The 22,629-nt window shown below is 51.7% G+C and overlaps 14 protein-coding genes across 18 annotated transcripts; 6 read left to right on the top strand and 8 right to left on the bottom strand.

Moving 5' to 3' along the window:
• The first annotated feature begins 54 nt into the window (after nucleotides 1-54).
• PPTG_17964 (hypothetical protein) lies at nucleotides 55-1,197 on the top strand. The gene has a single exon (XM_008915936.1). The coding sequence runs from the start codon at nucleotides 192-194 to the stop codon at nucleotides 1,095-1,097; it is 906 nt and encodes a 301-aa protein (XP_008914184.1). The 5' UTR covers nucleotides 55-191; the 3' UTR covers nucleotides 1,098-1,197.
• On the bottom strand, nucleotides 1,171-2,373 carry PPTG_17963 (hypothetical protein). Its single transcript, XM_008915935.1, has one exon. The coding sequence runs from the start codon at nucleotides 2,254-2,256 to the stop codon at nucleotides 1,375-1,377; it is 882 nt and encodes a 293-aa protein (XP_008914183.1). The 5' UTR covers nucleotides 2,257-2,373; the 3' UTR covers nucleotides 1,171-1,374.
• A 550-nt stretch (nucleotides 2,374-2,923) lies between these two features.
• PPTG_17962 (alkylated DNA repair protein AlkB) lies at nucleotides 2,924-4,418 on the bottom strand. Its single transcript, XM_008915934.1, has 2 exons — nucleotides 4,058-4,418; nucleotides 2,924-3,984 (listed from the first exon to the last, which is right to left on the bottom strand). Exons 1-2 carry the CDS (start codon nucleotides 4,324-4,326, stop codon nucleotides 3,315-3,317), a joined length of 939 nt encoding a protein of 312 aa, XP_008914182.1. The 5' UTR covers nucleotides 4,327-4,418; the 3' UTR covers nucleotides 2,924-3,314.
• A 236-nt stretch (nucleotides 4,419-4,654) lies between these two features.
• On the bottom strand, nucleotides 4,655-5,681 carry PPTG_17961 (hypothetical protein). Its single transcript, XM_008915933.1, has one exon. The coding sequence runs from the start codon at nucleotides 5,490-5,492 to the stop codon at nucleotides 4,803-4,805; it is 690 nt and encodes a 229-aa protein (XP_008914181.1). The 5' UTR covers nucleotides 5,493-5,681; the 3' UTR covers nucleotides 4,655-4,802.
• A 377-nt stretch (nucleotides 5,682-6,058) lies between these two features.
• On the bottom strand, nucleotides 6,059-7,660 carry PPTG_17960 (hypothetical protein; the record flags this gene model as incomplete). The annotated part of the gene is made up of 1 exon (XM_008915932.1): nucleotides 6,059-7,660. One exon carries the CDS (start codon nucleotides 7,658-7,660, stop codon nucleotides 6,218-6,220), a length of 1,443 nt encoding a protein of 480 aa, XP_008914180.1. The 3' UTR covers nucleotides 6,059-6,217.
• A 937-nt stretch (nucleotides 7,661-8,597) lies between these two features.
• PPTG_17959 (hypothetical protein) lies at nucleotides 8,598-10,281 on the top strand (the record flags this gene model as incomplete). The annotated part of the gene is made up of 5 exons (XM_008915931.1): nucleotides 8,598-9,062; nucleotides 9,141-9,218; nucleotides 9,295-9,405; nucleotides 9,475-9,690; nucleotides 9,754-10,281. The coding sequence occupies 5 exons, from the start codon at nucleotides 8,598-8,600 to the stop codon at nucleotides 10,279-10,281; spliced, it is 1,398 nt and encodes a 465-aa protein (XP_008914179.1).
• Nucleotides 10,282-10,664: 383 nt separating this feature from the next.
• On the bottom strand, nucleotides 10,665-13,115 carry PPTG_24250 (hypothetical protein). Its single transcript, XM_008915929.1, has one exon. It carries the CDS (start codon nucleotides 11,734-11,736, stop codon nucleotides 11,326-11,328), a length of 411 nt encoding a protein of 136 aa, XP_008914177.1. The 5' UTR covers nucleotides 11,737-13,115; the 3' UTR covers nucleotides 10,665-11,325.
• On the top strand, nucleotides 11,996-12,797 carry PPTG_17958 (hypothetical protein; the record flags this gene model as incomplete). Its single annotated transcript, XM_008915930.1, has 2 exons — nucleotides 11,996-12,655; nucleotides 12,765-12,797. 2 exons carry the CDS (start codon nucleotides 11,996-11,998, stop codon nucleotides 12,795-12,797), a joined length of 693 nt encoding a protein of 230 aa, XP_008914178.1.
• Nucleotides 13,116-13,232: 117 nt separating the features above from the next.
• On the top strand, nucleotides 13,233-14,430 carry PPTG_17957 (hypothetical protein). The gene has a single exon (XM_008915928.1). The coding sequence runs from the start codon at nucleotides 13,308-13,310 to the stop codon at nucleotides 13,770-13,772; it is 465 nt and encodes a 154-aa protein (XP_008914176.1). The 5' UTR covers nucleotides 13,233-13,307; the 3' UTR covers nucleotides 13,773-14,430.
• A 401-nt stretch (nucleotides 14,431-14,831) lies between these two features.
• PPTG_17956 (60S ribosomal protein L10) lies at nucleotides 14,832-15,678 on the top strand. The gene has a single exon (XM_008915927.1). The coding sequence runs from the start codon at nucleotides 14,927-14,929 to the stop codon at nucleotides 15,551-15,553; it is 627 nt and encodes a 208-aa protein (XP_008914175.1). The 5' UTR covers nucleotides 14,832-14,926; the 3' UTR covers nucleotides 15,554-15,678.
• On the bottom strand, nucleotides 15,640-17,471 carry PPTG_17955 (hypothetical protein). Its single transcript, XM_008915926.1, has 3 exons — nucleotides 16,795-17,471; nucleotides 16,521-16,725; nucleotides 15,640-16,462 (listed from the first exon to the last, which is right to left on the bottom strand). The coding sequence occupies exons 1-3, from the start codon at nucleotides 17,408-17,410 to the stop codon at nucleotides 15,709-15,711; spliced, it is 1,575 nt and encodes a 524-aa protein (XP_008914174.1). The 5' UTR covers nucleotides 17,411-17,471; the 3' UTR covers nucleotides 15,640-15,708.
• Nucleotides 17,472-17,476: 5 nt separating this feature from the next.
• PPTG_17954 lies at nucleotides 17,477-19,752 on the top strand. Of its 2 annotated transcripts, XM_008915924.1 has the most exons (5): nucleotides 17,477-17,766; nucleotides 17,832-18,291; nucleotides 18,361-18,674; nucleotides 18,740-18,801; nucleotides 18,867-19,752. In XM_008915924.1, the coding sequence occupies exons 1-5, from the start codon at nucleotides 17,559-17,561 to the stop codon at nucleotides 19,449-19,451; spliced, it is 1,629 nt and encodes a 542-aa protein (XP_008914172.1). In that variant the 5' UTR covers nucleotides 17,477-17,558; the 3' UTR covers nucleotides 19,452-19,752. The 2 variants fall into 2 exon arrangements, with proteins under 2 accessions (XP_008914172.1, XP_008914173.1); XM_008915925.1 differs by having other exon boundaries at nucleotides 18,740-19,752.
• PPTG_17953 lies at nucleotides 19,431-20,689 on the bottom strand. 2 transcript variants are annotated; one of them, XM_008915922.1, is made up of 4 exons: nucleotides 20,463-20,689; nucleotides 20,333-20,390; nucleotides 19,978-20,268; nucleotides 19,431-19,902 (listed from the first exon to the last, which is right to left on the bottom strand). In XM_008915922.1, exons 1-4 carry the CDS (start codon nucleotides 20,640-20,642, stop codon nucleotides 19,595-19,597), a joined length of 837 nt encoding a protein of 278 aa, XP_008914170.1. In that variant the 5' UTR covers nucleotides 20,643-20,689; the 3' UTR covers nucleotides 19,431-19,594. The 2 variants fall into 2 exon arrangements, with proteins under 2 accessions (XP_008914170.1, XP_008914171.1); XM_008915923.1 differs by having other exon boundaries at nucleotides 19,978-20,390.
• A 76-nt stretch (nucleotides 20,690-20,765) lies between these two features.
• On the bottom strand, nucleotides 20,766-22,397 carry PPTG_17952 (hypothetical protein). Of its 3 annotated transcripts, XM_008915919.1 has the most exons (4): nucleotides 22,195-22,397; nucleotides 21,949-22,126; nucleotides 21,610-21,888; nucleotides 20,766-21,542 (listed from the first exon to the last, which is right to left on the bottom strand). In XM_008915919.1, exons 1-4 carry the CDS (start codon nucleotides 22,290-22,292, stop codon nucleotides 20,901-20,903), a joined length of 1,197 nt encoding a protein of 398 aa, XP_008914167.1. In that variant the 5' UTR covers nucleotides 22,293-22,397; the 3' UTR covers nucleotides 20,766-20,900. The 3 variants fall into 3 exon arrangements, with proteins under 3 accessions (XP_008914167.1, XP_008914168.1, XP_008914169.1); XM_008915920.1 differs by having other exon boundaries at nucleotides 21,949-22,397; XM_008915921.1 differs by having other exon boundaries at nucleotides 21,610-22,126.
• Nucleotides 22,398-22,629: the final 232 nt, after the last annotated feature.

The raw sequence follows: 22,629 nt of genomic DNA, 5'->3' as shown, positions 1-22,629 counted from the left end.
TTTCATAAATTACATGGTGAGATTGTGAGCTGAAATTTAAATTACCGTTTTTGTTTTGAACCTGGTCGGGCGTTACGTTCGTAGAGTCCTGGTCTGCAGGTCGAAATAGCTCCTGCGGTTGGATTGAGAAGGAAGCGCATGCGCAGCGTGGATGCTCGCACTACAGTTCGAAATAGCCCGAACTCGAAGCAATGGCGACGTCCCAGTCCAGCGCCGTGATGCCAGCGACCATGTTGATGTTGCAGAATCCTGACAAGCCCGCAAAAATGATGCGCGAGGAGGAGGAGGCGCTGCAGCGCCGAGAGCGACGTCGTCACCAGTGCCGTGTTAGCCAGCGGCGCTACCGCGACAAACAGGGCTCGGCTGAGTACAACCTAAAGCTGGACGTCAACAACCTGCGCGAGCATGTGCAGCGCCTCCAGGGCATGCGGGAGCTACTGGAGACCAAGATCTGGAGCAGTCGATTGGCCCGCGACGGGGCCGCGGTCAAGGCTGCCGAGAAGTACTACACTGTCTTCTCGCATGGGATGCACAACCCCGAAGCTGGAGGCGATCATGTTCGCAAATGCTTCGACATGCAGGTGACCTTCGTCAAGGCTTTCATGGACGATGACGTAGAGTTCGGCGATTCGCGCGGTGTGTCGGCCGTACTGAATCAGTGGCATTTGTACACACAGTTCCACGCCACTTTGTCCGTGCGTATGCTGTCGGCCGAGGTCTGCGGCACTGAGGAAACTCCTATTGTCGTGGTGAAGGGAGTGCTCGCTGTACGGATGAACCGATCGACCATTGAGAACATGTTCCCGCACATTGTGGCGAACGAGGATCTTGTACAGGTGTTGCTCAGCCGCGAGATCGAGTACCCGACCTCCACCACCTACGTGTTCAACTCACGCTTGCAAGTGGAGCGTCAGGACCTTGACGTCGACTTCTTAGCTGGCATCAACCATTGCTTGGGCAGCACGTACGCTTCCTCGCGTGTCTTACAGCGCGCACTCATCTCGGACTGCTGTAAGCTCGGCCAAGTCTCCCACGGTAACGCCGACAACGGCGCGGGGCTGGGTCACCAAGTTGGTTTGCCCTTCGTTATGTCCTAGGACGTCTTCTGTAGATGATCTAGCTTTGCTTTTGCAGTAGCCTTTAGCCTAATAACAAAGTAAGGAATAGAAATCCAGCAACCACATTGACGAAGGATACCGTTTTGATGTTTTGATCAGCACGTCCGACGGTTTTGTCAAACCACTAAGCACGTAGCATTTTTAAGATGGCACTTCGACGTTATTCATTTCCTAAAGTTATTAAGGCAGTCACAATTTTTCACATCCACACACGATTTACTAACAACTTGCGCGTCCCTAACAAGATTCGAGCAAATCAGGTCATGATGTAGCTCAAGCTCGCTCGCGACCCGTCGCCCGGCCGGGCCTTCCCCAGCTCGCGCTCCACCATGCTGCACTGCCGCCGACCGTCCGAGGTATCATCCTCTACGCTCGCACTGAGTTTGGAACCTTCTCTGAGCAGCGCGCCCTGCAGCACTCGCGACGCGTCGATCGCACTTCCGAACAGATTGCTGATACCGTCGAGGAAATCCACGTCCCATTCCATGCGCTCGACCTGTCCGCGTTCATTGAACGAGAAGGTGGTGGCCGTCCGGTACTCGACCACGTTGTTCATGAGCAGCGTTGCAAGCTCCGGCTCCTCCAGCGCGCGCGGGAATATCTTCTCGAGCGTCACGCGGTTCATCAGCACCGTGAGCGTGCCTTTTGCCACGACGACCGGCGAGTCCGTGGAGCCGTAGACGTCGGCCGACACGAAACCAGTCTCGATCCACGCGTGGAATTGCGTATAACGGTGCCACTGCTCCAGCAGGTCCCTCAGTCCATGCGCGTCGCCGAATGTCACATTCGGATGTAGGAATACGCGGAGGAAGCCCAGCTGCATCTCGAAGCACTTGCGCACATTCTCGCCGCCGGCCTCTGGGTTGTGTAGGCCTTGTTCAAACACGGCGTAGTACTGCTCCACAGCCTTGAGGACAGCAGCATTCTGCGAGAGCTTGGAGCTCCAGAGCTTGGTCTCCAGCAATTCGCGCAGACCCTTGAGCGACTGCACGCTCTCGCGCAGACTGTTGATGTCCAGTTTGAGATTGTACTCGGTCGAGCTCTTCTTGTCGCGGTAGCGCCGCTGGCTCACACGGCATTGCTTGCGTCGGCGTTCCAGCCGCGCAGCCTCATCCAGCGCTAGCGCAGGCTCGGCCATGCTTGCTTGATGAGAAGACGTTGATGTGGCTGATGCGGCGTGCGCCCCACAGGGCAAAATGGCTAATGAAATGGCAGGATCATTTGGGGATTTGGCTTCCGCGAAGGTGTGGCGACAAGAGACGCGCGCCAGCTCCTTATGTCTCGTTTCGTTTCGCGAAAGGTCTCTTTTTGTTTCTAAAAATTGCGAAACCAAATTGGTATCCGATTCATGAAAAGCACTATCATTTCAATTCGGGAGCGATAACTCATTGTCGGTCGTTCCGGCTCAGGACAAAATCGACTTGAGTGCTGCAGATAACCGTCTGCCAGCATTTTTATTGTGCTGAAGAAGGTGGTTGTTTTCATCGCAGCTTTCAGTTTGCTGTTGTTGTTAGCAGTTACGGCGCGACTGTACAAAATGAAAACAGATACACGTGCTGCGCTGCCCGGCCCAGGCTGCGCGTGTAATATGCAGCGACCCTTTTCACCACGGAGACAATGTTTGAATGTACAACATTGTACTTGTGTGGGCTGCCTATCACAAATGCTTGTCCGCTGGACAAGGTGCAAATTGACCAGCAGCCCCAAAGAAAACCGTGAGAAGGCGCTTACGCCACATAGGCGCGCGCCAGGTACCATTTGCTGATGATCAGTTTAACGGACGCGATCTGAGTTTGGCTGTGGTACCGAATTGTTAGGGTCTAATTGGTGGAACTTACTGTAGCGACCATTAGTTTTCGTGAACTCAGGTATACTTACTTCAGTAGTACTAGTCAAGAAGGTGGCGACCATGAAAATGACGCACGTGGCTTACCATCCATTAGTCTCTGGTCATATTTTACAGTCGCAACCTCACTTGGCCCGCACTGGCAACCCCAGTACGCAGCGACAGATATATCAAGTGAACAACTTCAACAGCCCTCCAAACGGATCATCAACAGTGACAACAGATAGAGGTAGATGCTTGTTTGCAACTGACTCACTTGCAGCGCCGTTATTGCGTGCAGATTCCCAACTGTAACATTGAGGCGGGCTGCATTCATACTGGTAGATCTCTATTATCCAGCCTGCAGTTACTCAATCTGTGGACGACGCATCAGCAGGGTCCAGTGGGTACACTTGCCGGACGTTGATGTTGATGCGTTGCGAGCTCAAATACGTGCGAACGGCTTCGTATTCCTCACGACTGCCGCCACTCTGCAGAAGCGCGTCGAGTTCCTTGTCCTCTACGCTGAACGGAGTGGGCAGCACGCGAGCCACTCCGTGGTAGCACGTCCGGGATGCTCCGCCCATTATTGCGATATCGCCGCTTCGTAGCAAAATCTCTAACGGTGGCTCATCCTTGGTGTGCCCGCCCAAGAGAAAAACGCACTTACTACCGAGCGACAGCGACACCACGGGATGATCCATCGTGTATTCGACGTCGTCGAGATGACCGCCCATGGCCGACTTGGTCTTGTAATAGTTGACAATCACCGCCTCGGCCGCCAGCGTCATACCACATGCTGCAGCGCATTTTGCACCAAGCTGTTGCAGCAACTCAGGTACGGGGGAAAAGCTGCCCTTATGGTATTTCCTCGCGGTCCAGTCGTAGTGGTATCCTGAGGCGGCCCAGCAAAGTTTCGCGAGCAGAGGAGACTCGGTCGGGTTTTGTGGGTGCGACTCACACGCCTTACGCCAAATATTTTGTACTTGCTGGTTCTGCAGATGCATGTTGGTCGTGTGTGGTTCCTCCGTGAACTCGGTCCTGGAAGAATTAAACAAAAAAAACTGATCAGCACTCGCAATTGCAAGTGTGTTGTCGATGCGGTTGCACGTACAGGCAAGCGTAGGCAAAACGAAGTTGTGTCTTGCCGTCAAAAGCGTTAGGTATCACGCAGAAGCCGCGATGTGAGGCGCCAAAGTCATCGAATGCAAGTACGGGTCGCTCTTCGTCCTCCGGGTTCCATTTCCATGAGCCGATGCGCTGCACTTTCGCCTGCTGCTCCTTGCTGAGGTTGCGCGGGTCCAGCAATGCCGCGTCGTGTAACAGATCCTCGTCAGTCGCGCGCTTCCAGCGCTTCTCACTCGCCTTGTACGCCGCCACCATCGTCACCGTGAAAATGGCTGCGAGGTCATGCTATAGAAATGCTATAGAAATGCGCACTCATGGAGACGAAAAACCAATGTAACTATAACCTGTATCTATCGTTATGAACATTTAACGACGAACGACATCGGGTTTCTGGCACCAGGATCAGCTATCCATATGGATCGGCAGAATCGACTGCTGCAAACCTCGCGGTGCAAGGAAGAGCCAGCTCATCGATGCATTTTTAGCTCCAGAACTTGGAGCCTCCAGCATCGTGGTGGACTCAAGAGTCTTGATACCTCGTGGTTGTACAGATTCCTGAGAATAAGTCACCAACCAAAATGAAGAAAATACGCAATATCTTTATATTACTCGGTTGCTGCTCTCCCTAGCACGGCAAGCACTAGCGGTACTACATGCCATACAGTAGCGCATTCACACATATTCATCAATCGACAACGACGACACCAATAAACGCATACCCGATGAGATGACTAGAGCAGAAGCAAGGCCGACGCCGACACCACAGCCACCGTCAGTCCTGAAATCACTACTTCCACCGCATCGCTGCTGCCACTAGCGGCGTCTTCCGATGACGACTTGGAGGCCGTAGAAAGTGACGGACAAGGGGTTTTCACCTTTAGCGACGGGCAGGGTGCTGATACAGAGCCGTCTGACGATGTCGATGCTGTCTGTAACGAAGGGCAAGGACTCTTGCCGCTGCTATTGCCGCTGGACTCGCCACTAGAACTGCTAGAAAGCGATGGCTGGGCGAGCGACGGACACGGCGTCTTGGCTGTCGTAATGGCTGCTGGCACCTCTGTTGCTGCCTCTGTAGCTACTGGCATCTCAGTCGCTGTTGGTGATTCGGTGAATGCAGGGTCCTCTATTGCAGCCGGAGCTTCGGTGGATATAGGGGCTTCTGTCGCCGGGGTTTCCGTTGCAACCGGCGCTTCCGTAGCTGCTGGGGGCGCTGTATCTGTTGTCGTCGATCCAGCGACGCCGGCCGCCTGTGGCAGTGAGGGGCACGGCGTCTTGCCAGTACCGGCGTCCGAAGCGACAACGCCGGCGTTACCTGCCCCTGACAGATCCGTTGTGCTGAAGGAGATGTCGGCGCCTACGCCGCTGGAGCTCAGCGCCACGCAGGCCGCCGCCAGAACCGCGAGTTTGGTCGTCGCGCGCATATGTTGCTTTTGCTGTCTTGCTTCGGACGTTCCGACGTGTCAGCGCCGCTGGGTGGGGGGCGGAGATTGTCGAATGGCCGTGCACAGCAGGCATCACCGGCGATATCGTCGTGGGCCGCATTCTGCAGAGACGAGCGGGTGCACACTTGGGTGCGGGAAAGCAGATGTGTGGGCATTCTGGTGGTTCCTATTTACCACTTAACCGCTATGGATGAGGTTAGGTACAGTAGCTCGCTTACAAAATTTAAAAAACTCCAACTTTCTTTTTTACATGTAAAGAAAGATGGAGTGGACATTATACCTAAATGATCATGCCATTGACAATGTGCCTCCAGAAGTTTAGCACTATACGCACGGTTCCTCCTTGAAAGACGAAAGTTGGTTGGTGCCAGGATCACATGTCAAGAGGAAAATGGCTTCGACTATAAAAGCAGACCGTGGCCTCCAAAAGTGTTGGCAACGCCGAAATGCACGGGCAATCCAGCCACAGGATCAAACAAGGATGGTGACGAAGAGGCTGGTCGGAAGTGCGAAATGCTGTCTGAATCTCACCGCAAGCCAAGATAACGAAACAAAAATGGTTGATTAGCTTAAAAATGGCGCTGGGCGATCTTTTCCTCCTGTATCGACGAGCTCTACTGCATTTCTGTCTGCAGTAATAACATCTCGGAACAACGGACGCACACACATTGACGACATGTTGCTGGTCTGGCAACGGATCAGCTCTAAAGAAGTAGGTAGACGGCTGAAACAGCGACCACTGCAAGTGCGGGAGCGATCCGGTCGGGGGCTGTGGAGCTCTGCTCCGTGACGGCGGAGTTGCCGGAGCTCTGTTGTTGTTGGACGGACTGGTCCGGAGTGCCTGCCTTGGGTTTTGCCGAAGGTTGCGGCAATGACGGGCACGGAGTCTTGGAGCTTTTGTCGCTGGGCTGGGGCAATGAAGGACACGGGGTCTTTCCGGTCTTCGTCGACGACGAACCATCTTCATCGTCCACCGACGTGGGTGCGGGTGTTGCTGAAGACGATGAACCTGCGATCGGCAATTTCGGGCACGGGGTTTTGGCGCTTCCGGTGGTGGTCTCATCATCTGATGGAGTGCTAGGTGCCGGAGTAACATCTTCTGTAGAGCTAGATTCTTCAGTCTCCTCCGTCTCGTCGTCACCTGTCGGGGTAGTTGGCTCAGGCGTGACATCGCCCGACTCATCCATCGAAGTGTCAGTCGAGGTTTCTGTTGGTTCGTCAGTCAAACCTGTGGCGGCCGGGGTGGCCTGAGGCAGCGTCGGGCACGGTGTCTTGGCCGTCGTAGTTTCCTCGCTCGTTGGTGTTGATGGTGTCTCCTCCTCGCTCGTTGGCGTTGACGGCGCCGGGGTAACCTCAGCAGCAGGAGAAGGTGGCGTTTCCTGGCTTGTTGGGGTTGATGGCGTCTCCTCCTCGCTCGTTGGGGTTGACGGAGCCGGGGTAACCTCAGCAGCAGGAGGGGCTGGTGGCTCCTCTGCAGTGGGCGTGGCTGGAGCGGGAGTCACCTCCTCCACGGTAGGCGTAGTCGGAGCAGGAGTCACCTCAGCAGCAGGAGGAGTAGGCGGTTCCTCAGCGGTCGGCGTGCTCGGGGCTGGCGTCACTTCAGCAGCAGGGGGTGCTGGGGTTTCCTCAGCGACGGGCGTAGTCGCCGCCGGGGTAGCTTGCGGCAGTGTCGGGCAAGGAGTCTTTGCCGGCGCCGGCGTAGGTTCGGTCTCTTGCGTGTAGGTGTCATCGGTCGGAGCGGGAGTGACTTCCGTTTGCTGCACAGTCTCCGTCGAGGTGTCATCCGAGAAAGTAGGTGCCGGGGTCGCATCGGTGTTGATGCCTTTTTTCTTGGCAGTCACGGCGGTGTTTTCTAACGAGGTGTCGGCTTTGATGGCCGTTTGTTCGGTTTGGTCCGTTGATTCTGTCTGCTGCACTGTTTGAGTGGCGTCTTCAGCGAACGTCGGCGCTGGAGTGTCGGCACCTGTTTCAAGGCCCTTCTTCTTGGTCATGGCCTTGTTCTCCAGCGAAACGTCCGCAGGCATAACAACTCCGACGCTGTCGCTTTCACCTGCTACTTTCGAGTCCTCAAACGTGAAGGCGGCCGTGGACGAAATAGTAGCCGAGGCCACGGCCATCACAAGCGCAAGCTTCATCGGAGCACGCATAGTTCACTTCTATAATAACACCGATAATTAACCACTGGTCCTGCAGGTTCCTTCTTCACCTCGTCGATGTAAAGTCACGTACGAACACCAACCCGGCAGATCTGTGAATGTCCTGGTCGCTTGCAGGCATTCGTTGAGCTGGGCATACAAACCGGATGGTGAAGGGGGAGACACTTCCGCTGATCACTGTAATTTCCAATATTTAGGCTTCGAGAGACGGTTGTCAAATAATTTAGCGTTGCAGGCGAAAGTACTCACCGGAAAGGGTCTGGTTGGCATCTCCAGTCGACTTGGTGCAGGTTGCAGTGGGTTGTCGTCCATCGAAATCGAGCTTATTGACTTTCACTCGTGTAGGAAAATATTCACATTCCACCACCAGCGACACAAAGCTACACCGAACCCATGCCTCGCAACGTCGTGAGCGAGGACAACAATTTTTGTCGTGGAAGAACTCTCGTCTCAATCCATGCGGAATGGTTCAATAACCATCCCTGGATCTTAAATAGTTCAAATGTTAGACTCAACCTTTGAACTGCGGAAATTGAACCTCAATTTGCTTTTCTACCTATCCATACATGTATGCCGAGGTGGCGAGTCATGCAATTTCACGATGATCACCGATATAATGAATGACCACATTGTCGACTACCTCAACCGAAACGCCCAAACAACTATTTGGGGTGCGTTGATGCAAATGGTGTTTTGCTAAGCGGTGCTATTTTCCAGTATGGGCCCCAAAAAGAAGTACGCGTGCGAGTGATACTCGAGGCCTCTGCTCGTGTTGGGTCTTTCGACTTGCTCTTCGATTCGACACTCGACTAACTACTGTCATCTGCTCGGTGTAGAAACAAAAAGGCAGCAGCGTCAACCACGAATGCCGCAATCGCCACGAATGAATATCCTTTTACCACTGAATAATTTCCCCCTTGCACGTTGTATGGATCGAATCGTCTTGCTAGTGGCCTTAACCATTTGTTGGTTTTGTTTTAATACGGATGAGCTTCGCAAAAGAGTGGAGGAAGCAGAGGCTCAATTGCGAGAAGAAGCCAAGATCATTGAACGAATGACTCGCGACAATAAGAGCAAGCAGGACCAAATCAACGCGATGGAGAATCTGCTACAACGAGAAGCTGAAAAACACCAGGAAATGTTAAGATTACTGGAAGATGAGCATGCGACACAGAAACAACAAGCTGGGCACGAGATTGAGGTATTGCGTCGTCAGGTTTGCCAATTGGAGCTGCATGTGGAGGCGTACGACGTGCTGGAAGCAGCAAATGGCAAGCTACGCGATCGTGTAGAAGAACTGATGCAGGAGATGGAGCAGGAAAACAAGACTCACGCTGAAGAAATCCACAAAGTGCGTCTGGACATGTTTAACCACAAGATGGCACTTGAAAAGGTAAATTCTCGCACAACTTGTTACAATGCTCTGGCCGACTTGTGCAGATAGTGTAACTTGGGCCTTCGATGTCTGTAGACATTTCGGAAAGCGCTTCAAGAGCTCGATGCTGATTACCTCAAGAAAGCCTTTAACGCTATGTCGGAAGAAAGCAAGGTGCGTTAGACTGGGCTAGTTTTTTTTCGCTGCGCTTAAACTTTCTGATGAGATCTTGTTTGCTGTTGTTGTAAAGAATGCTTTAGTAGCTAATGCTAAACTGAAGGACGAGTTACAGCTGCAAAGCATCGGTGTTGACAACCTAATGCACCGATTTACACAGCAGGCAAAGCACTTCCAGAGAATGGTACGCCTTTCATTTGAGCTGGCTTGTTCAGTTTTTAAGACGTGATATGTTGTCACTGTATCCTCGCAGAAAGTAGAGAATGAAATATTGGAGCAGGAGAGCCACCTTCGCTTGCAAGAAGTGGCCACAATGAAGAAAATGCATCTTACCGCTGCACGAACGATTGACAAACTCAAGGAAGACGTGCATAAAGAGGAGCATGAGTGGAAGGAGCACACAAACAAAGTGATTGAAGATCTTCGCCACGACAATCAACATCTGCAAAAACTACACGAGCTTACGCAGGTAAGAGCCGCCTTCAAGCCAACAACTTCACTGCCAGCTAACAAACCTCTTGATTTCATAAAGAAACGTTGCAATAAATGGAAGTCAAGATGCATGGAGCTCACAGAGAGGGAGGCTACACGACGTATGGACGAGCAACGTGCCAAGACTGCACCAACGGCAGTCACAGCGCTATCATCGATGATCCGAGTGCAAAGCCAACCTGCATTTTCTCCGCATGCGACGCCAACCATGAGCTTCACCGCCCGTGACAAGGGCCCTACTATCAACTACGATGAAATGTGGAGCCACAGTTTTGCTCTTCGGACAAACCAGCAAAGCGAACTACCTTTCGGATTTGTCGACAAGATTGCCAAAAAGAAGAAAAAGCAAGTCAAAGGTGCCCTGCAGCAAACCGAAGGTGAGACTGGTGTAGCACCAGGTTCTGAAGAATCGATCGAGCAGCTGAACCGAATAGCCAACTCGGAGTTGGACATGGTCTCTACTAGAGCTACTTCGAGTCAGACAGCCAGAAGAAAAACTCATCGTCTTGCCCAGACCATCATACCCCGCAAAGGACAGAGTGTCGACGCGTTTAATTTCGCCAGCTAAGTAGAAATAATTCCCAAAGTCTACTTCTGAAGTATTCAATAATGCTACATGTAGCGTGAACAACTTAGCATGTAGAACAACTAAAAGTGAATGTGTACTGCACCCAGATGTAGTACTTTTTGAGGTAGTACTAATCGATAAATAAAGCCACGCTATTTTTTAAACTCAGGCTTAAGCGTATGACGAAAACGAAATGAGAGCACCGGAAGCTTCGTTGATCCGCGCGCGAGCCAAGGCACCTCTACCAGATCTACTGGTACTTCACCTCTCCAGTGCGGATATCGAGTGCATTAAACATCTTGGATTGTGTAAAAACCTCCGATCGCTGTATGCCGATAGCAACCACATCAAAGACTTTGAAGGGATCATCGAGTTGAGGAAACTGTGGCGCATCGACCTCAATGGGAATTTACTCAAAAATCTTCACGCATTGACATCTTTTCGAGCGTTGGGTTTCTTACATCTCGAACGAAATCGCATCGGTTTTGAGGATTTGGTTTGCCTACGAGATCAACATTTGCTGGAGTTACGGTTAGCCGGGAATGATGGTCTGTTGAAAGGCAACGCAATTGACGATTATCGGAAAAAGGTAGTGGCACTGCTACCAAATGTGTGGATTTTTGATACCCATTTCGTTTCTACAGTTGAAAGGCAACAAGCGATCGAGGAATTTGACGAATTCGTTATAAACCTACTCGAACAACCGCAAAGATCAACCTCAGCGGACTTCAAATTTGGCTCAGCAACTGACGTATGGGTATCGGAAATCTCGAAAGAAGACACCGCAGAGTTAACTCCTTGCGCAACTCTCATTGATATCGCCCACAAACGTGTAAACCCATACGAGTCACCTGATTTGAGAAGATTGTACGCCATTGTTTCGTTTCACAATGCTGAAAGTGTCGTCCACAATTTGTATTGCCATTTTGCACCTTCCAAACAAGCGCCTAATTCGCGATGGATGCCGAAGATATGGCTGGACGAGGTGCTAGCGCTTACACGCCGAACACGAATAGAAGTCATCGCCCTATTAGCTGTTTTCCTTCAATTCCGGTTTCCAAAAGTACTCTTGTCCGAAGCCTTGGCAATTAAGCAGCTAGATAGTCCACAATTTCCGTCCGAAGCTATCCGAGATATCGTCAATCTCCCTCCATACGCACTGGTGACATTGATCGCTATCGTTCGACAAGTTTCACTTGACAGAGAACAAAAAATGCGGGAAGAATTCAAGCCAGAAGTCGAAAGCACGGGCTTTAAGGACGAAAGCGAACTTCTCGGAGCTATCCCACCGCTTTTTACAACCCTACTGACCTCAAGAGACTTGGATCCAGAAGCAACAACGATACGGTGTCGCCGAGTGATCAAAATGTTATCCAATGTCGCCTCTTTCCCCGATCTAGAGACTGTAAAAGTCAAGGGTAAAGGAAAACGGGAGACTATCTTTCGTGACCTCATGCCTTTGATCCGGGCTGCAGAGTCAGCACCAGTAGGTACTGCAACTAAAGGCGGGCGCGAAGTGGTTGTACCGAGTGTTGCCGTACTCAAGCACAAGACTGCGTCTCGTTCCCCAAAATTCAATAGTGGCCTCAATATTACTTGGAAACGTAATGCAGTGTCACGAGACTGCGAGAATTTACACGACAGCGTTGGTAATCCACCCTTTTCACCGGAAAGGGTGTCAGACTCACCGCCGTGTGTTGCCAACCTGGAACAAATGAGGTCAACAGATAGTGCAGCCAAACGGAAGCCGAAGCCAGGAGACTGGGTCGAAATTAACTCGAAACAATTCGTGAAGATCCAGTTCCTGTCTGCGGACGGATTATTCGTCGTAGGCTTTTTGCCTGCAGATACATCTCGGTCGATTACGATCGCACTAGAGCAGATATTTCGAGTCTCCAGCAGTATATGGCGCGTCAACTACCTCACAGAGTACCAAGCTTTGGAATTATCGACGAGTTATCAACGCACCAAATCTGACGTCTCTAGTGCAAACAACACGCGAATCGGCAAGTTGCACCGCGACAGTGAAGCGTTTCATCGCCATGGAGCAGCACGCAACCAGGGGTTCCCCAACCATTTCGTGACACCTCAAATGCTGGAAAACATGAATCGCGAGCGGAACAACTTAACCCCGTCGTCAAGCCACACCAAACCGATCGAGATTTTTAGTGCCAACGACACTCTGGACGCCAACTACGTGCTCACATCACCCGCTCATATTTCGGCTCAAAATTATTGCGCCGTCAGCTCGTTCCTCCAGCAACGGCGTCAGCCCAGAGGTTTGTGGAGCCCCATGAAGCAGTGTGCACCCTACAGCGTCCTAACAAGCCCAGTACCGTCAATGACCCACTCGTCATCTCTCAACGACCTGAAGGTGAGGAAGCCTCGAATACAGCAGAAAGCAGTGAATGCACCTCAATCGCCACAAATTGACGATTGGCTCGAGATCCGAAAGGCAATGCAGGCTCAATTAGGCATTATAGACCCCGCAGAAGGCAACGACAATCGTCCATTGACCATCAACAGTGATGCCGATCTGCTAACAAGGCCTGGCGCCTTCAGTTTCCTCACAGCTGCACCAGATTGTGACGTATCTACTGAAACCCAAATTACGGATCCATTGCCAATCGATCGCCCTCGACTCAAGACTCCACCGCCGGGTAGATCCAGCTCACAGAAAGTGATTGGGGGCGGCACACGAAGTTGGCACCAAGTGGCTACCAAGACCGAGTTCATCGTAGCTGCCCCTACCGCGCTCAGCACCTCACACAGCGCACCACTTTTGCCCCCACAGATCCCAAAGTTGAAGATGGTGGTGCTGCCATCGATTTCCCAAAAACAAAAATAAAATCCTGAATTTTGGATCGTTTCTTTGGTTGCAAAATAAAAATGTAACCAATCAGCGGGCTTGGTGGGAGCTTCAACAAGGCTCTATGTTTTTCCACGGGTCTCATCCTCACTTCACAAAAAGCAAGTAACAAGCCAAGCCAAGTTTTCGGCAAGAAACCCTCTTTTATCGCTCCACGATGGCGACGATGTCCATGATGGTCGACAACGACAGCGTCTTCCTGGACTCGATCCCGCGTCTGCGCTGGAGCCCCAAGAACAACCGCTTCCACTATAACATGCCGGTGGCGGCTGAACCAGGCGACAACGGATTCGTGCTGCTGCAGGAATACGAACATGCGGACTCGCTCAGCTCCGTGAAGCTGCCGGCCAAGGAGCGCCACCACCTGGAGGAGATGGAGCGCATCAACCACCTCATCCACGATGTGGAGAACTCGGTGCATCTGCGCGAGACCGTCAAGGTGCTGGAGCAGAAGCGTATGCACCACGACGAGTACCACGAACGCACGATCAATGACGAAGAAGAGCGGCCGCAGGGTCTTAAGAAGAAGGACAGTTTCCGCCAGCGTCAACCGCCCAAGCGCTCGTATGAAGGGCGACGACAGAAACCCACGCGGATGGGCCGCGTGCACCAGCCCAAATAATGCCGCTGCAAAAGCAGACCTGGTAAACAGACGTGATGGTATCAGTGAATCTGCGTTGTGGTACATTCAGAAAAAGATGACAAGAAATCGGGCGTGAACTTCTGCGCCGATCTGTAAACTATCAGGAGCACGACAGAGGTTGCCCGAAATAATACATACGTTCTCACTGGTGCGATACCAGTGGTGCAATACACGTATATGAAACGCATGCAATTCTATTGCTGGTGGAGCACTACAGGCATCGACTGCCCGTCGCGATAATCTGATAGATGCTGGCACAATTGCTGGCAAAAACAAGGACGTTCCATATTGTAGCGCTTTGTGTTTGCCAACCAAAGACAGATTGTCATTTTGTACGAGCACGATAAGACAATCTTGTCATTGCTCTTGTTTCTGCCGTTGGATAAGAGGGTTAATTCAACGTCTCGCTATCCAGTGCCTGTTTGACCTGTAACGCTACGACGAAGCGCAACAATGTGAGTCACCGCTGTAAAACGGTATCACGTTTCCAGCGGTGATACATCGTAGGCACGATCACGGCGCCAATGGCAATAATCGAGTGCAGGCAAAACAGTGATCGGAACAAAAAACTCATCTTTGTTGCCATTAGGGCAGGCTACAATATATATATATATATATATATATATATGTTTATATATTTACCGAGTACTCGCGGATCCTTTCGCATAACTCCAAGCCTCTCTTTGCGCTCGAACCTATCGATGCCAAGATGATTTCGTCTGGGAGATCTAAGACAAGGAGACGTCGATCTATGTGGCGATTGCTGTTCTCCACACGACGCAACACTGCTTCATATCTACGCCGCGGTCGCGTCAAGGTCGCAACTTAAGTATTTTTCTTGTTCTTGTCAGGAATGAACATCACTCACGCATGCCACTTCAACATCTTTTCATCCAATCACAGACCGAAGAAGATGAAGTCATCTTTTTTCTTTTTCTCCCAATCATGTCTCGTATGCTTGCGTCACTCTCATTGATGACTTAAACTTTTATTCTTTTTCACCAACCGCCAGCGTTTTCTCTCTAATTTCATCCAATCCGCTGCGAAGAAGATACCCGAACTGAGTGGACTGGAGCGCCTTTGGCAGGCCTCCCTCTCGGTCGTTCATTGTGGTATTTGCCAAATAAGTCAACATGGGTCGCCGTCCTGCTAAGTGTTACCGTTTCCAGAACAAGAAGCCGTTCATTAAGTCGCGCTTCTGCCGTGGTGTGCCCGACCCGAAGATCCGCATCTACGATGTCGGTAACAAGAAGGCTTCGGTCGACGCCTTCCCGTTCGTTGCTCACCTGGTGTCCGACGAGAAGGAGCAGCTGTCCTCAGAGGCTCTTGAGGCTGCCCGTGTTGCTGCTAACCGTTACCTGACCAAGTACTGCGGTAAGGACAACTTCCACATGCGCATCCGTTGCCACCCGTTCCAGGTCCTGCGTATCAACAAGATGCTTTCGTGCGCCGGTGCCGATAGACTGCAGACCGGTATGCGTCACGCTTACGGTAAGCCCTCGGGTGTTGCTGCCCGTGTGGCCATCGGCCAGCCCATTATCTCGGTGCGTTCGAAGGACTCGTTCGGCCCCTCGGTCGTGGAGGCTCTGCGTCGTGCCAAGTTCAAATTCCCTGGTCGCCAGAAAGTGCTGGGCTCCAAGAAGTGGGGTTTCACCAAGTACGAGCGTGAGGTGTACGCCGAGATGCGCAACAACGGCTCGCTCCGCCCGGACGGCAACCACGAGAAGTACTACCCCAACCGCGGCCCTCTTAAGCTGTAAGCAGGTCGACTTGTATGGATGGTACTCTAGTGGTTTTAGGCTGCTAATGCTATAAATTACGACTTTGTTTTGGCGCAAAAATGAGCAAAAACGAAATATTTGTCAGTTTTAGACACAAACTTCGCTCTATTGTTTTTTTTTTAACCTTGCAGGGTCTACTGCTCGGTAGACTCCGTCGGAATCTCTTCGAAGCCCACGGGCTGGCCGATATCTTCGTGTGTCAGCGCCATGGCCTTAAAGATTGTACCCATCTGCTCAGGCTCCACGAGACGCTCGTACGAAGAGAACAAGTCCTGCTGAACCTTCTCCGACTCGGTATTCTGCAGCAACATGGCGAGACGGTGCTCGATGCCCATGTTCTTCAGAAATGTTCCTTGACCGACTGGACCCGAGCCCTTGACTTTGGATTCAGTAGTAGCGAATCGACGCAGCGTCGCGAAGTCCACGTCGATACTCAGATCCACATCACCTGGTTCACGCAGTACACTGACGAACTCGTGGTTCTTAATACCTCGAAGACTGAGCTCCGACGGGTGATCGTAGCCATAGTCCACGATCAGAGCGCCACCTCCTGACTGCGAGATGCGCTTGGCCATGTCCTGCACTAGAGCGATACTAACAGGCGAGATCTCAATCTTGTCACCGACCTTAGCCTGTGGCGTGTGTACAGGTGTGCCAGCCACGTCCGCGACGTCCAAGCGCTGCACTACCGTGTCTTGCATCTTCTTGAGGTCTTCAACACCAGAGATATGCGTTTCAGCCACGTGTGATAAAGCCGTCGACGGGTCGAATAGTTTCTCCCGTCCAATGTACACGCGCGTCGCTGGTGTCGGACCAGGCGACAACACGAAGCGGAAATGGTCGCCGCCGTCTTCGAAGTCGATGTCCACTAGACGCTCACGCCAGCCACTGTAATCGACTGTCAATTATACTGTCACTTGTCTTGAAAGCTCACTGACAAACGTACCGATCTGTGTATTCGAACTGATGCACTGGCAGAGCATCAAATAGTTCCTGCGCGATCATCAAACTCGGGCCATGCGGCACGTTGGCAAAGTCTGCATGCCAGCGAACAGTAGGTCCGTTATCCGGCAGCCGCATCGTGTTCTCCGGCACCGTTTTGTCTTCGATCGGCTCGCATTTAAGCGTCTCCTGCTGAATCTTCTGCATCGCTGAGCAAGCACGATTCCAACAATGTCAGTACTCTTATCATCAAAACCTGCTACGCACAGCAGCCGTACCTGGACTAATATCTACCATGTGGATTTCAATGGCTTCGTAGAATGGCGGGAACGACTTGGCGGCTCGGAGGAAATCGCTCATTAGGGAACCTCGTCCTGGACCCATTTCCACGATCTTGATGTGGCTGGGCATGCCCATTTGCTGCCACGTCGCTACGCACCAGACCGCAATGAGTTCGCCGAACATCTGACTGATCTCAGGCGCCGTGGTGAAGTCTCCTTGACTGCCGAACACGTCTTTCTTCATGTAGTAGCCATGGTCCGGGTGGCTCAGAGCGCGGGACATGAACTCGGCCACCGTGAGAGGGCCTTTGACCTCGATCATGGAGCGTAGCACATGCACCAGCGAGTTTTCCTTGCTCTTGCCCTGTGGCAGGTCCACAGGCACGTTGCTGGCCAGTGCACCCGGCTGCTTCAGTGCCGAGCGGTCCACCTGCACGGACAGGAACTTGGCTTTATCTTCGGGCTTCTGCTGCTGCCATTTCTTCACCTGCGCCTCGAGTTTCTCGTCCTTCGATTCGCCAGACGACGAGAAGTTTGCGGCGAATGCAGACGCGCGCGCATTGCGCGAACTGGCAGCACGCGCCGCCCATCGACGAGTAGCTACGCTCCACATGCTTTTTACTTGTCAAATGAGCGGTTGATAATTTGCACTCGGTAATCTAAATATTTTATTTTACCACGTTACTTTGTTCAAGTTAAAAAATCGAAAGTGAGACTGTTGTGCCAATATTCCAGCAACCTCTACCGTCATTTGGAGCTCCATGGACTCGACGCGGGAGCTGGAGCTGTCGCTGCCGTTTATCATCCTGTTCCTTCTGCTGCTATGCTTGTGCGTAGTGCTGCTGTGTCATGGCGTTGACCCTCTACGCATGCTGCGTTCGTCGTTCAAGGCGCCACATCGGCCGCACATCTCCGTCTCGGGGTCAGACGGAGAACGCGAAGCTCTGCTGGCTGTCGGCCGTAAAGCTCGTGCGTGGCAATAACTTTTATAATTATATTAAAGTACTGCAAGTACTAACGGGTTATGCTGTCAGGGGTGAGATATACCGGCAAGATTCCGCTGTACACCGACACGATCGCGGAGCTGGCGAAGTGTGAGACCCCGCGGGAGACCGAGGCGTTCATTAAGGTGATCGACATGCACCGACTGCTCAATTCCAAGGTCAAGGCGCAACACTTTGCACATTTCTGTAGTACGAGGCTGGAGCTGCCAGTGTTGAGTGTCAACACCCTGGCCACGATCATTTTGTCACTGCAAAAGTACGCGGCCGAGTCTGATGTCGTTACGTGCATCCGGGATTGCTTCTGTGCCAAGAAGAGTATGGCGTGTTTGCAGCTGAAGAACAAGGTGGATACCAAGTTCCCCATGTTCGACTTGATCTATCATCGTATTCGGTCGGATACGGAGCGCGAGGCTATTCTAAAGCATTTCGAAGCAGAAGCAGCGGCGCTGCGTACGTCGCCGAAGTTCTTCGCACCGATCAAGCTATTGTGGTGAGTATTTACCACTGGTATTGCGCTTATTATCAGACTAACTGGTAGTTATTTGAATGATTTCTTTAGTGACATCGACGACACAATGCTGGCCGCACTCTTCGACACGCGCTACCCAGAGCTTACGGTGTATCCAGGTGTTCATCAATTTGCTCAAGAACTGCTTCGACGCTCGGCTACAATTTCAGCTGATACCGCTGACCGACATAGTGGATACGAACGTGAAGATAGCGATGACAACGATGACCTTGAGGCTGGGATTACTGCCGGATCGAAGAAACCAAAGGATGTGCAGCGTGTAGCTTTCCTCACTGCGAGGCCTGAATTTTTACGCAAGCGATCCTTACAAGAACTTCGTGCTTGCGGGTTCCAGCACTTCACACGTACGTAACGGTCCAGAATGATTTTATATGGTTATACTAAACGGAATCCTTCGTGCTACCTTCAGTTTTAATGGGTCGCTTCGCCAATATGTGGGGATCACAACGCATTGCGTCAGGAAAACTTCGGGTACGTAAAGCTTGTCAGATATTAATTCAAAATGATGTGCGAATTATTATTGTCATCATGGTCAGAATTTTGTTCGATTCAAGCGCGTGTTTGCAGAGCATCGGTTTGTATTCGTGGGTGACAACGGCCAGGGTGACATCGATCTGGGCAAGGAGTTGCTGAAGAATCCGCACTTGTACGCTGTATCTGCTGTGCTGATCCACGACGTGATTCGCAACCACGCCACAGGCAAACCGCTGAGTCAGCATTCGTACCGTGGGAAAGAGTGCAACCAGAGCGGCATTCACTCTTTCCGCACTTACATTGGCGCAAGCTTTCACCTGTACGTGCTGGGACTTTTGCCCTTATCTGCCGTCGTCCGTGTCGTGGAGAAAACTGCATTGGCCTATGCTGCCATTGTGTTTGATTCTCGTGAGCAGAAGAGAAACCTCGCACAAGAAATTATTGCTGATGTGGCTGCAGTGGTAAATGAATTACCTGATCAACAAGCGATGGCTCTATTGTCGTCCCTCCATGACGATCTGGTAGGCAATGGTGATGACGAATTGGACGACCAGAAGTCGGAGTTACAACAGCGCCTTGAAGTTGTAAGGAAGAACGCGATGAAGTCGCAGCAGACATCACTTAACAATGTCCAAGAGATCGTGTAAGACCGGGAATAATGAGCAGCACAATGTACAATAGGTGTCGATGTCCTAACAGGAAACAAAACCGCAAACTCGTGTTTTCGTCGAAAAAGCAGTGGCGACATATTCAGTCATTCAGTGTACTTGTTGCCGTGTATTTGCAAAATCTAATCGACTTTTTTGGAGACGCTGTAGATTGCACCGTCGATCATACGAGCGACAGCGAAGACGCCACCCACGATGGCACTGGTACTGGTGAGGAAGTGTAGTACAGACGGCTTGGATTCAATGTATTCCACAGCAATGGGAGAAAACTCGTAGGAAAAAATCACACCAGGGAATGACACCTGGCCATTCGGACCTCTTGAACTCGTCTCGTGCTCCGTCACCGAGTACTGGAACGTTGTGACCGATCTGCCGTTCAGATACACGTAGCGACTAGGCACGATACTCACAAAATACTTGTACGTGGCCACTACAAAATTCAACGTAACAAACACCGTTAGTTCAGCCACGACACTAGAGGCAGTAGCCAGAACTTTCTCCGTACGGTTTTTAGTAATGATCTTGCTGACGTCGATCAGGGGCGTCTCCATGTCTGGGATCTGCGGACCGAAGCGCAGATGGTTGACTACGTGGGAAGAGTTGAAGTTGAGGAAGTCGAAGAACGAGAAGACGGTGAGCGAGCCCTCATGAGCGAAGGACAAGTCGCCCGCCACCTTCTGCACCTGCACTGTGCCATGAAGTCTGCAACCATTTTCTCCAAAAGGCTCCTCCTGGATATCCTTCTTGAGCATAATCTCCTTGTGGCCTTTGGAGTCGCTTACGTCCATCGCCACCTCTGTCAATTAGCAATTACTTCTCAGTATTCACTCATTCCAACGCTGTAGACGTCATTAAATCACCTTTGCATGCCTCGTGGAGGAAGGAAACGTCCACTTCAATGTTAATAGGGAAGTCTTGCTGCTTCCCGAGCAATACTTAGAGTGTTAGGTATAATTATTCTCGCCGCAATAGCTTAAGAAATATACTTACTGGGTCTGTGTCCACATGCATGCGGTGCGTTACGCTCACAGTCCACCAGACTGAGAACTCGGACAGCAGCAAGAAAGCCACCACTATGCAGCTCACGAGCGTCACGACACCTCCGCCGATGGTGCGCTCCTGGATGCCCTCCACGCCCTTGACGTTGAGGTCGAAGCGCCGCCAAGACATGTTGCGATCGAGAGCTTCAAAGCAATTGCCACGTGGGGACGCCAGTCCGGCTATAGAAATGCTCTGTTTTAGAAACATTTCTATTTACGCCTTCGCGACACACGTCACAGATTATATAGCAACTTGGGAGACAACAACAACTTCACTTGCTCACGTTTTTCGGTACACTTCGTGCATAATAAATAGATAGCTATACGTCTGTGGATCATCTAAATTGCGCGGCTGCTTGCTTGAGTGGGGAGCACCAGCGCTTCGGCGTTAGGAGCCAGTAACGATATCCAGCCCCTTGGTGCGAGCAATCTCTACGTGTGCGGCGCTGATCCCCTTGCACCCGCTGAAGTTGAGCTTCAGAACTTGGGTCCTCGCTGTTGCATCATCAGGCAGGAACGCGTCGATCGAGGCATCAGTGAGCTGCGTGCACCACACCAGCAACAATTCCTGCAAGTTCTCGCAACCGCTAGCAATATCCACGACGCTCTTGTCGGTGATATTCATGCACCACGACAAGTTCAATCGTTCCAGTTGCTGGCCGTAAGCTCCAATCATTCCGACACCACGGTCAGTGATTAACGCGCAGTTATTCAGATCTAACACACGCAGACGTCTGCAGGAGCGCACGAGCGCTTCGATACCCACGTCCGTCATCTCGCTGCAGCAGCTGAGTTTCACTTCCTCGAGGTGTGGGCAATGCTTCGCCAAAGCAAATAATGTGACGTCGGTGATGCTGCTTTGTGTGAGGTCGATAGCACGGAGAGCGCGACCCATGGCGTAGAAGCCATTGCGTTGGTCCGATGGCTCCGTTGTAAACGCCTTGTCCGTGATGTCCATGAACGACAAGTTCAGTCGTTGCAAGTCGGTAGCCGAGCGAAGCAGCAAGTGGATCGCATCGTCATGAATGCGCTGCAGGAAAACAAAAATGTCAGCAGCAGTCCATGATATAAATTTCAGTTCCTTCATCTAGACTCACCTTGCATCGCGAGAAATTAATGTCGATGAGGGATCGGCAAGCTTTGACCAGGAACAGGACGAGGTCCTTTGTCAACTGCGAGCAGCGCGCGAAGCTCACGACCTTCAGTGATGTACACGCGTGCAGCGCGTAGAATGGCGAGTGATCCGGCTGAAACGCGGCGTCAGTGATGTGACGGCATCCATCCAGCTGCAGCGTCTGCAGGTTGGAGCAACCTTGCAGCACCGCACGGATCACCGTGTTGGTGACTTGAGGACAGTTTGACAGATCCAGACAGCGCTGCAACATACCAAGCAATCAGTACCTTCATCTCTCCACTAACAAAACTTTTATGCGTACCAACTCCGGGCAACGGAAGGGGATCTGGCGTAGGATCGAGTTACGGATTGCGCAACAGCCCGAGAGGTTCAACACGCGACGAGAGATCATGAAGAAGGCCGCGAGACGGTCATCCGTCAGCGTCTTGGACGCGATCATATCGGCCAGCAGCTTCAGCACCAGCTCCTCTGGTAGACGACTGCGCATTGCATTAGACACCGATTCCGTCAGCACTTTTAGATCCAAGCGAGGAACCGGAAAACTCACCGAAGGATGCTCAGTAGTGCACGCTGTGGAGCGCCCATGGCCAAGCGCGCCACGCACAGCGCAGCCAGCGATGGCACGCTCTGCGGGGCTTCGGCCATGGTTGGGAGGGGGGTCAGAGCGCAAGAGCTGCGGACGGTCACGAAGTATCAATTGTGCACTTGTTGGCAAGCGAGGGAATGCCGAGTAGAAATGGAATGGTTTTGCGACCACGATGTGAGATCTATTGAACCTATAATAACGCATATTGTGGAGAGTGACTATTTCACGTTAAATGTAAGGAAAACAAAGTCAGTAAATCGCATATCCTGTTGTATTGATTGTATCAAATAATGTAGGATTGGAGTTTCGGTAAGACAAACTGCGACTTGAGAAAACTAGAGTGATGGTCATCTTGTAGTTGCACTGGATGTAGCCATTTGCAAGACACAAGATAAT

This window comes from Phytophthora parasitica, assembly GCF_000247585.1.
Source record: "Phytophthora parasitica INRA-310 unplaced genomic scaffold supercont2.77, whole genome shotgun sequence".
Classification (NCBI taxonomy): domain Eukaryota; phylum Oomycota; class Peronosporomycetes; order Peronosporales; family Peronosporaceae; genus Phytophthora; species Phytophthora nicotianae.
The sequence above is the reverse complement of the archived record's forward strand: the minus strand, read 5'-3'. Positions and strand labels throughout refer to the sequence as shown.

Coding starts and splice junctions, on each gene's coding strand:
- PPTG_17964 (XM_008915936.1), top strand. CDS start 192: ATGGCGACGTCCCAGTCCAGCGCCGTGATGCCAGCGACCATGTTGATG.
- PPTG_17963 (XM_008915935.1), bottom strand. CDS start 2,256: ATGGCCGAGCCTGCGCTAGCGCTGGATGAGGCTGCGCGGCTGGAACGC.
- PPTG_17962 (XM_008915934.1), bottom strand. CDS start 4,326: ATGGTGGCGGCGTACAAGGCGAGTGAGAAGCGCTGGAAGCGCGCGACT. Junction 3,985..4,057: donor CGTTTTGCCTACGCTTGCCT/GTACGTGCAACC, acceptor TAATTCTTCCAG/GACCGAGTTCACGGAGGAAC.
- PPTG_17961 (XM_008915933.1), bottom strand. CDS start 5,492: ATGCGCGCGACGACCAAACTCGCGGTTCTGGCGGCGGCCTGCGTGGCG.
- PPTG_24250 (XM_008915929.1), bottom strand. CDS start 11,736: ATGAGGTCACGAAAGATAGTCTCCCGTTTTCCTTTACCCTTGACTTTT.
- PPTG_17957 (XM_008915928.1), top strand. CDS start 13,308: ATGGCGACGATGTCCATGATGGTCGACAACGACAGCGTCTTCCTGGAC.
- PPTG_17956 (XM_008915927.1), top strand. CDS start 14,927: ATGGGTCGCCGTCCTGCTAAGTGTTACCGTTTCCAGAACAAGAAGCCG.
- PPTG_17955 (XM_008915926.1), bottom strand. CDS start 17,410: ATGTGGAGCGTAGCTACTCGTCGATGGGCGGCGCGTGCTGCCAGTTCG. Junction 16,726..16,794: donor CATGGTAGATATTAGTCCAG/GTACGGCTGCTG, acceptor GTGCTTGCTCAG/CGATGCAGAAGATTCAGCAG. Junction 16,463..16,520: donor CAGTTCGAATACACAGATCG/GTACGTTTGTCA, acceptor AGTCGATTACAG/TGGCTGGCGTGAGCGTCTAG.
- PPTG_17954 (XM_008915924.1), top strand. CDS start 17,559: ATGGACTCGACGCGGGAGCTGGAGCTGTCGCTGCCGTTTATCATCCTG. Junction 18,292..18,360: donor GCACCGATCAAGCTATTGTG/GTGAGTATTTAC, acceptor TGATTTCTTTAG/TGACATCGACGACACAATGC. Junction 18,675..18,739: donor CGGGTTCCAGCACTTCACAC/GTACGTAACGGT, acceptor TGCTACCTTCAG/TTTTAATGGGTCGCTTCGCC.
- PPTG_17953 (XM_008915922.1), bottom strand. CDS start 20,642: ATGTCTTGGCGGCGCTTCGACCTCAACGTCAAGGGCGTGGAGGGCATC. Junction 20,269..20,332: donor CCTCCACGAGGCATGCAAAG/GTGATTTAATGA, acceptor GCTAATTGACAG/AGGTGGCGATGGACGTAAGC. Junction 19,903..19,977: donor CAAGATCATTACTAAAAACC/GTACGGAGAAAG, acceptor TGAATTTTGTAG/TGGCCACGTACAAGTATTTT.
- PPTG_17952 (XM_008915919.1), bottom strand. CDS start 22,292: ATGGCCGAAGCCCCGCAGAGCGTGCCATCGCTGGCTGCGCTGTGCGTG. Junction 22,127..22,194: donor GCACTACTGAGCATCCTTCG/GTGAGTTTTCCG, acceptor TGCAATGCGCAG/TCGTCTACCAGAGGAGCTGG. Junction 21,543..21,609: donor TTAATTTCTCGCGATGCAAG/GTGAGTCTAGAT, acceptor GTTTTCCTGCAG/CGCATTCATGACGATGCGAT.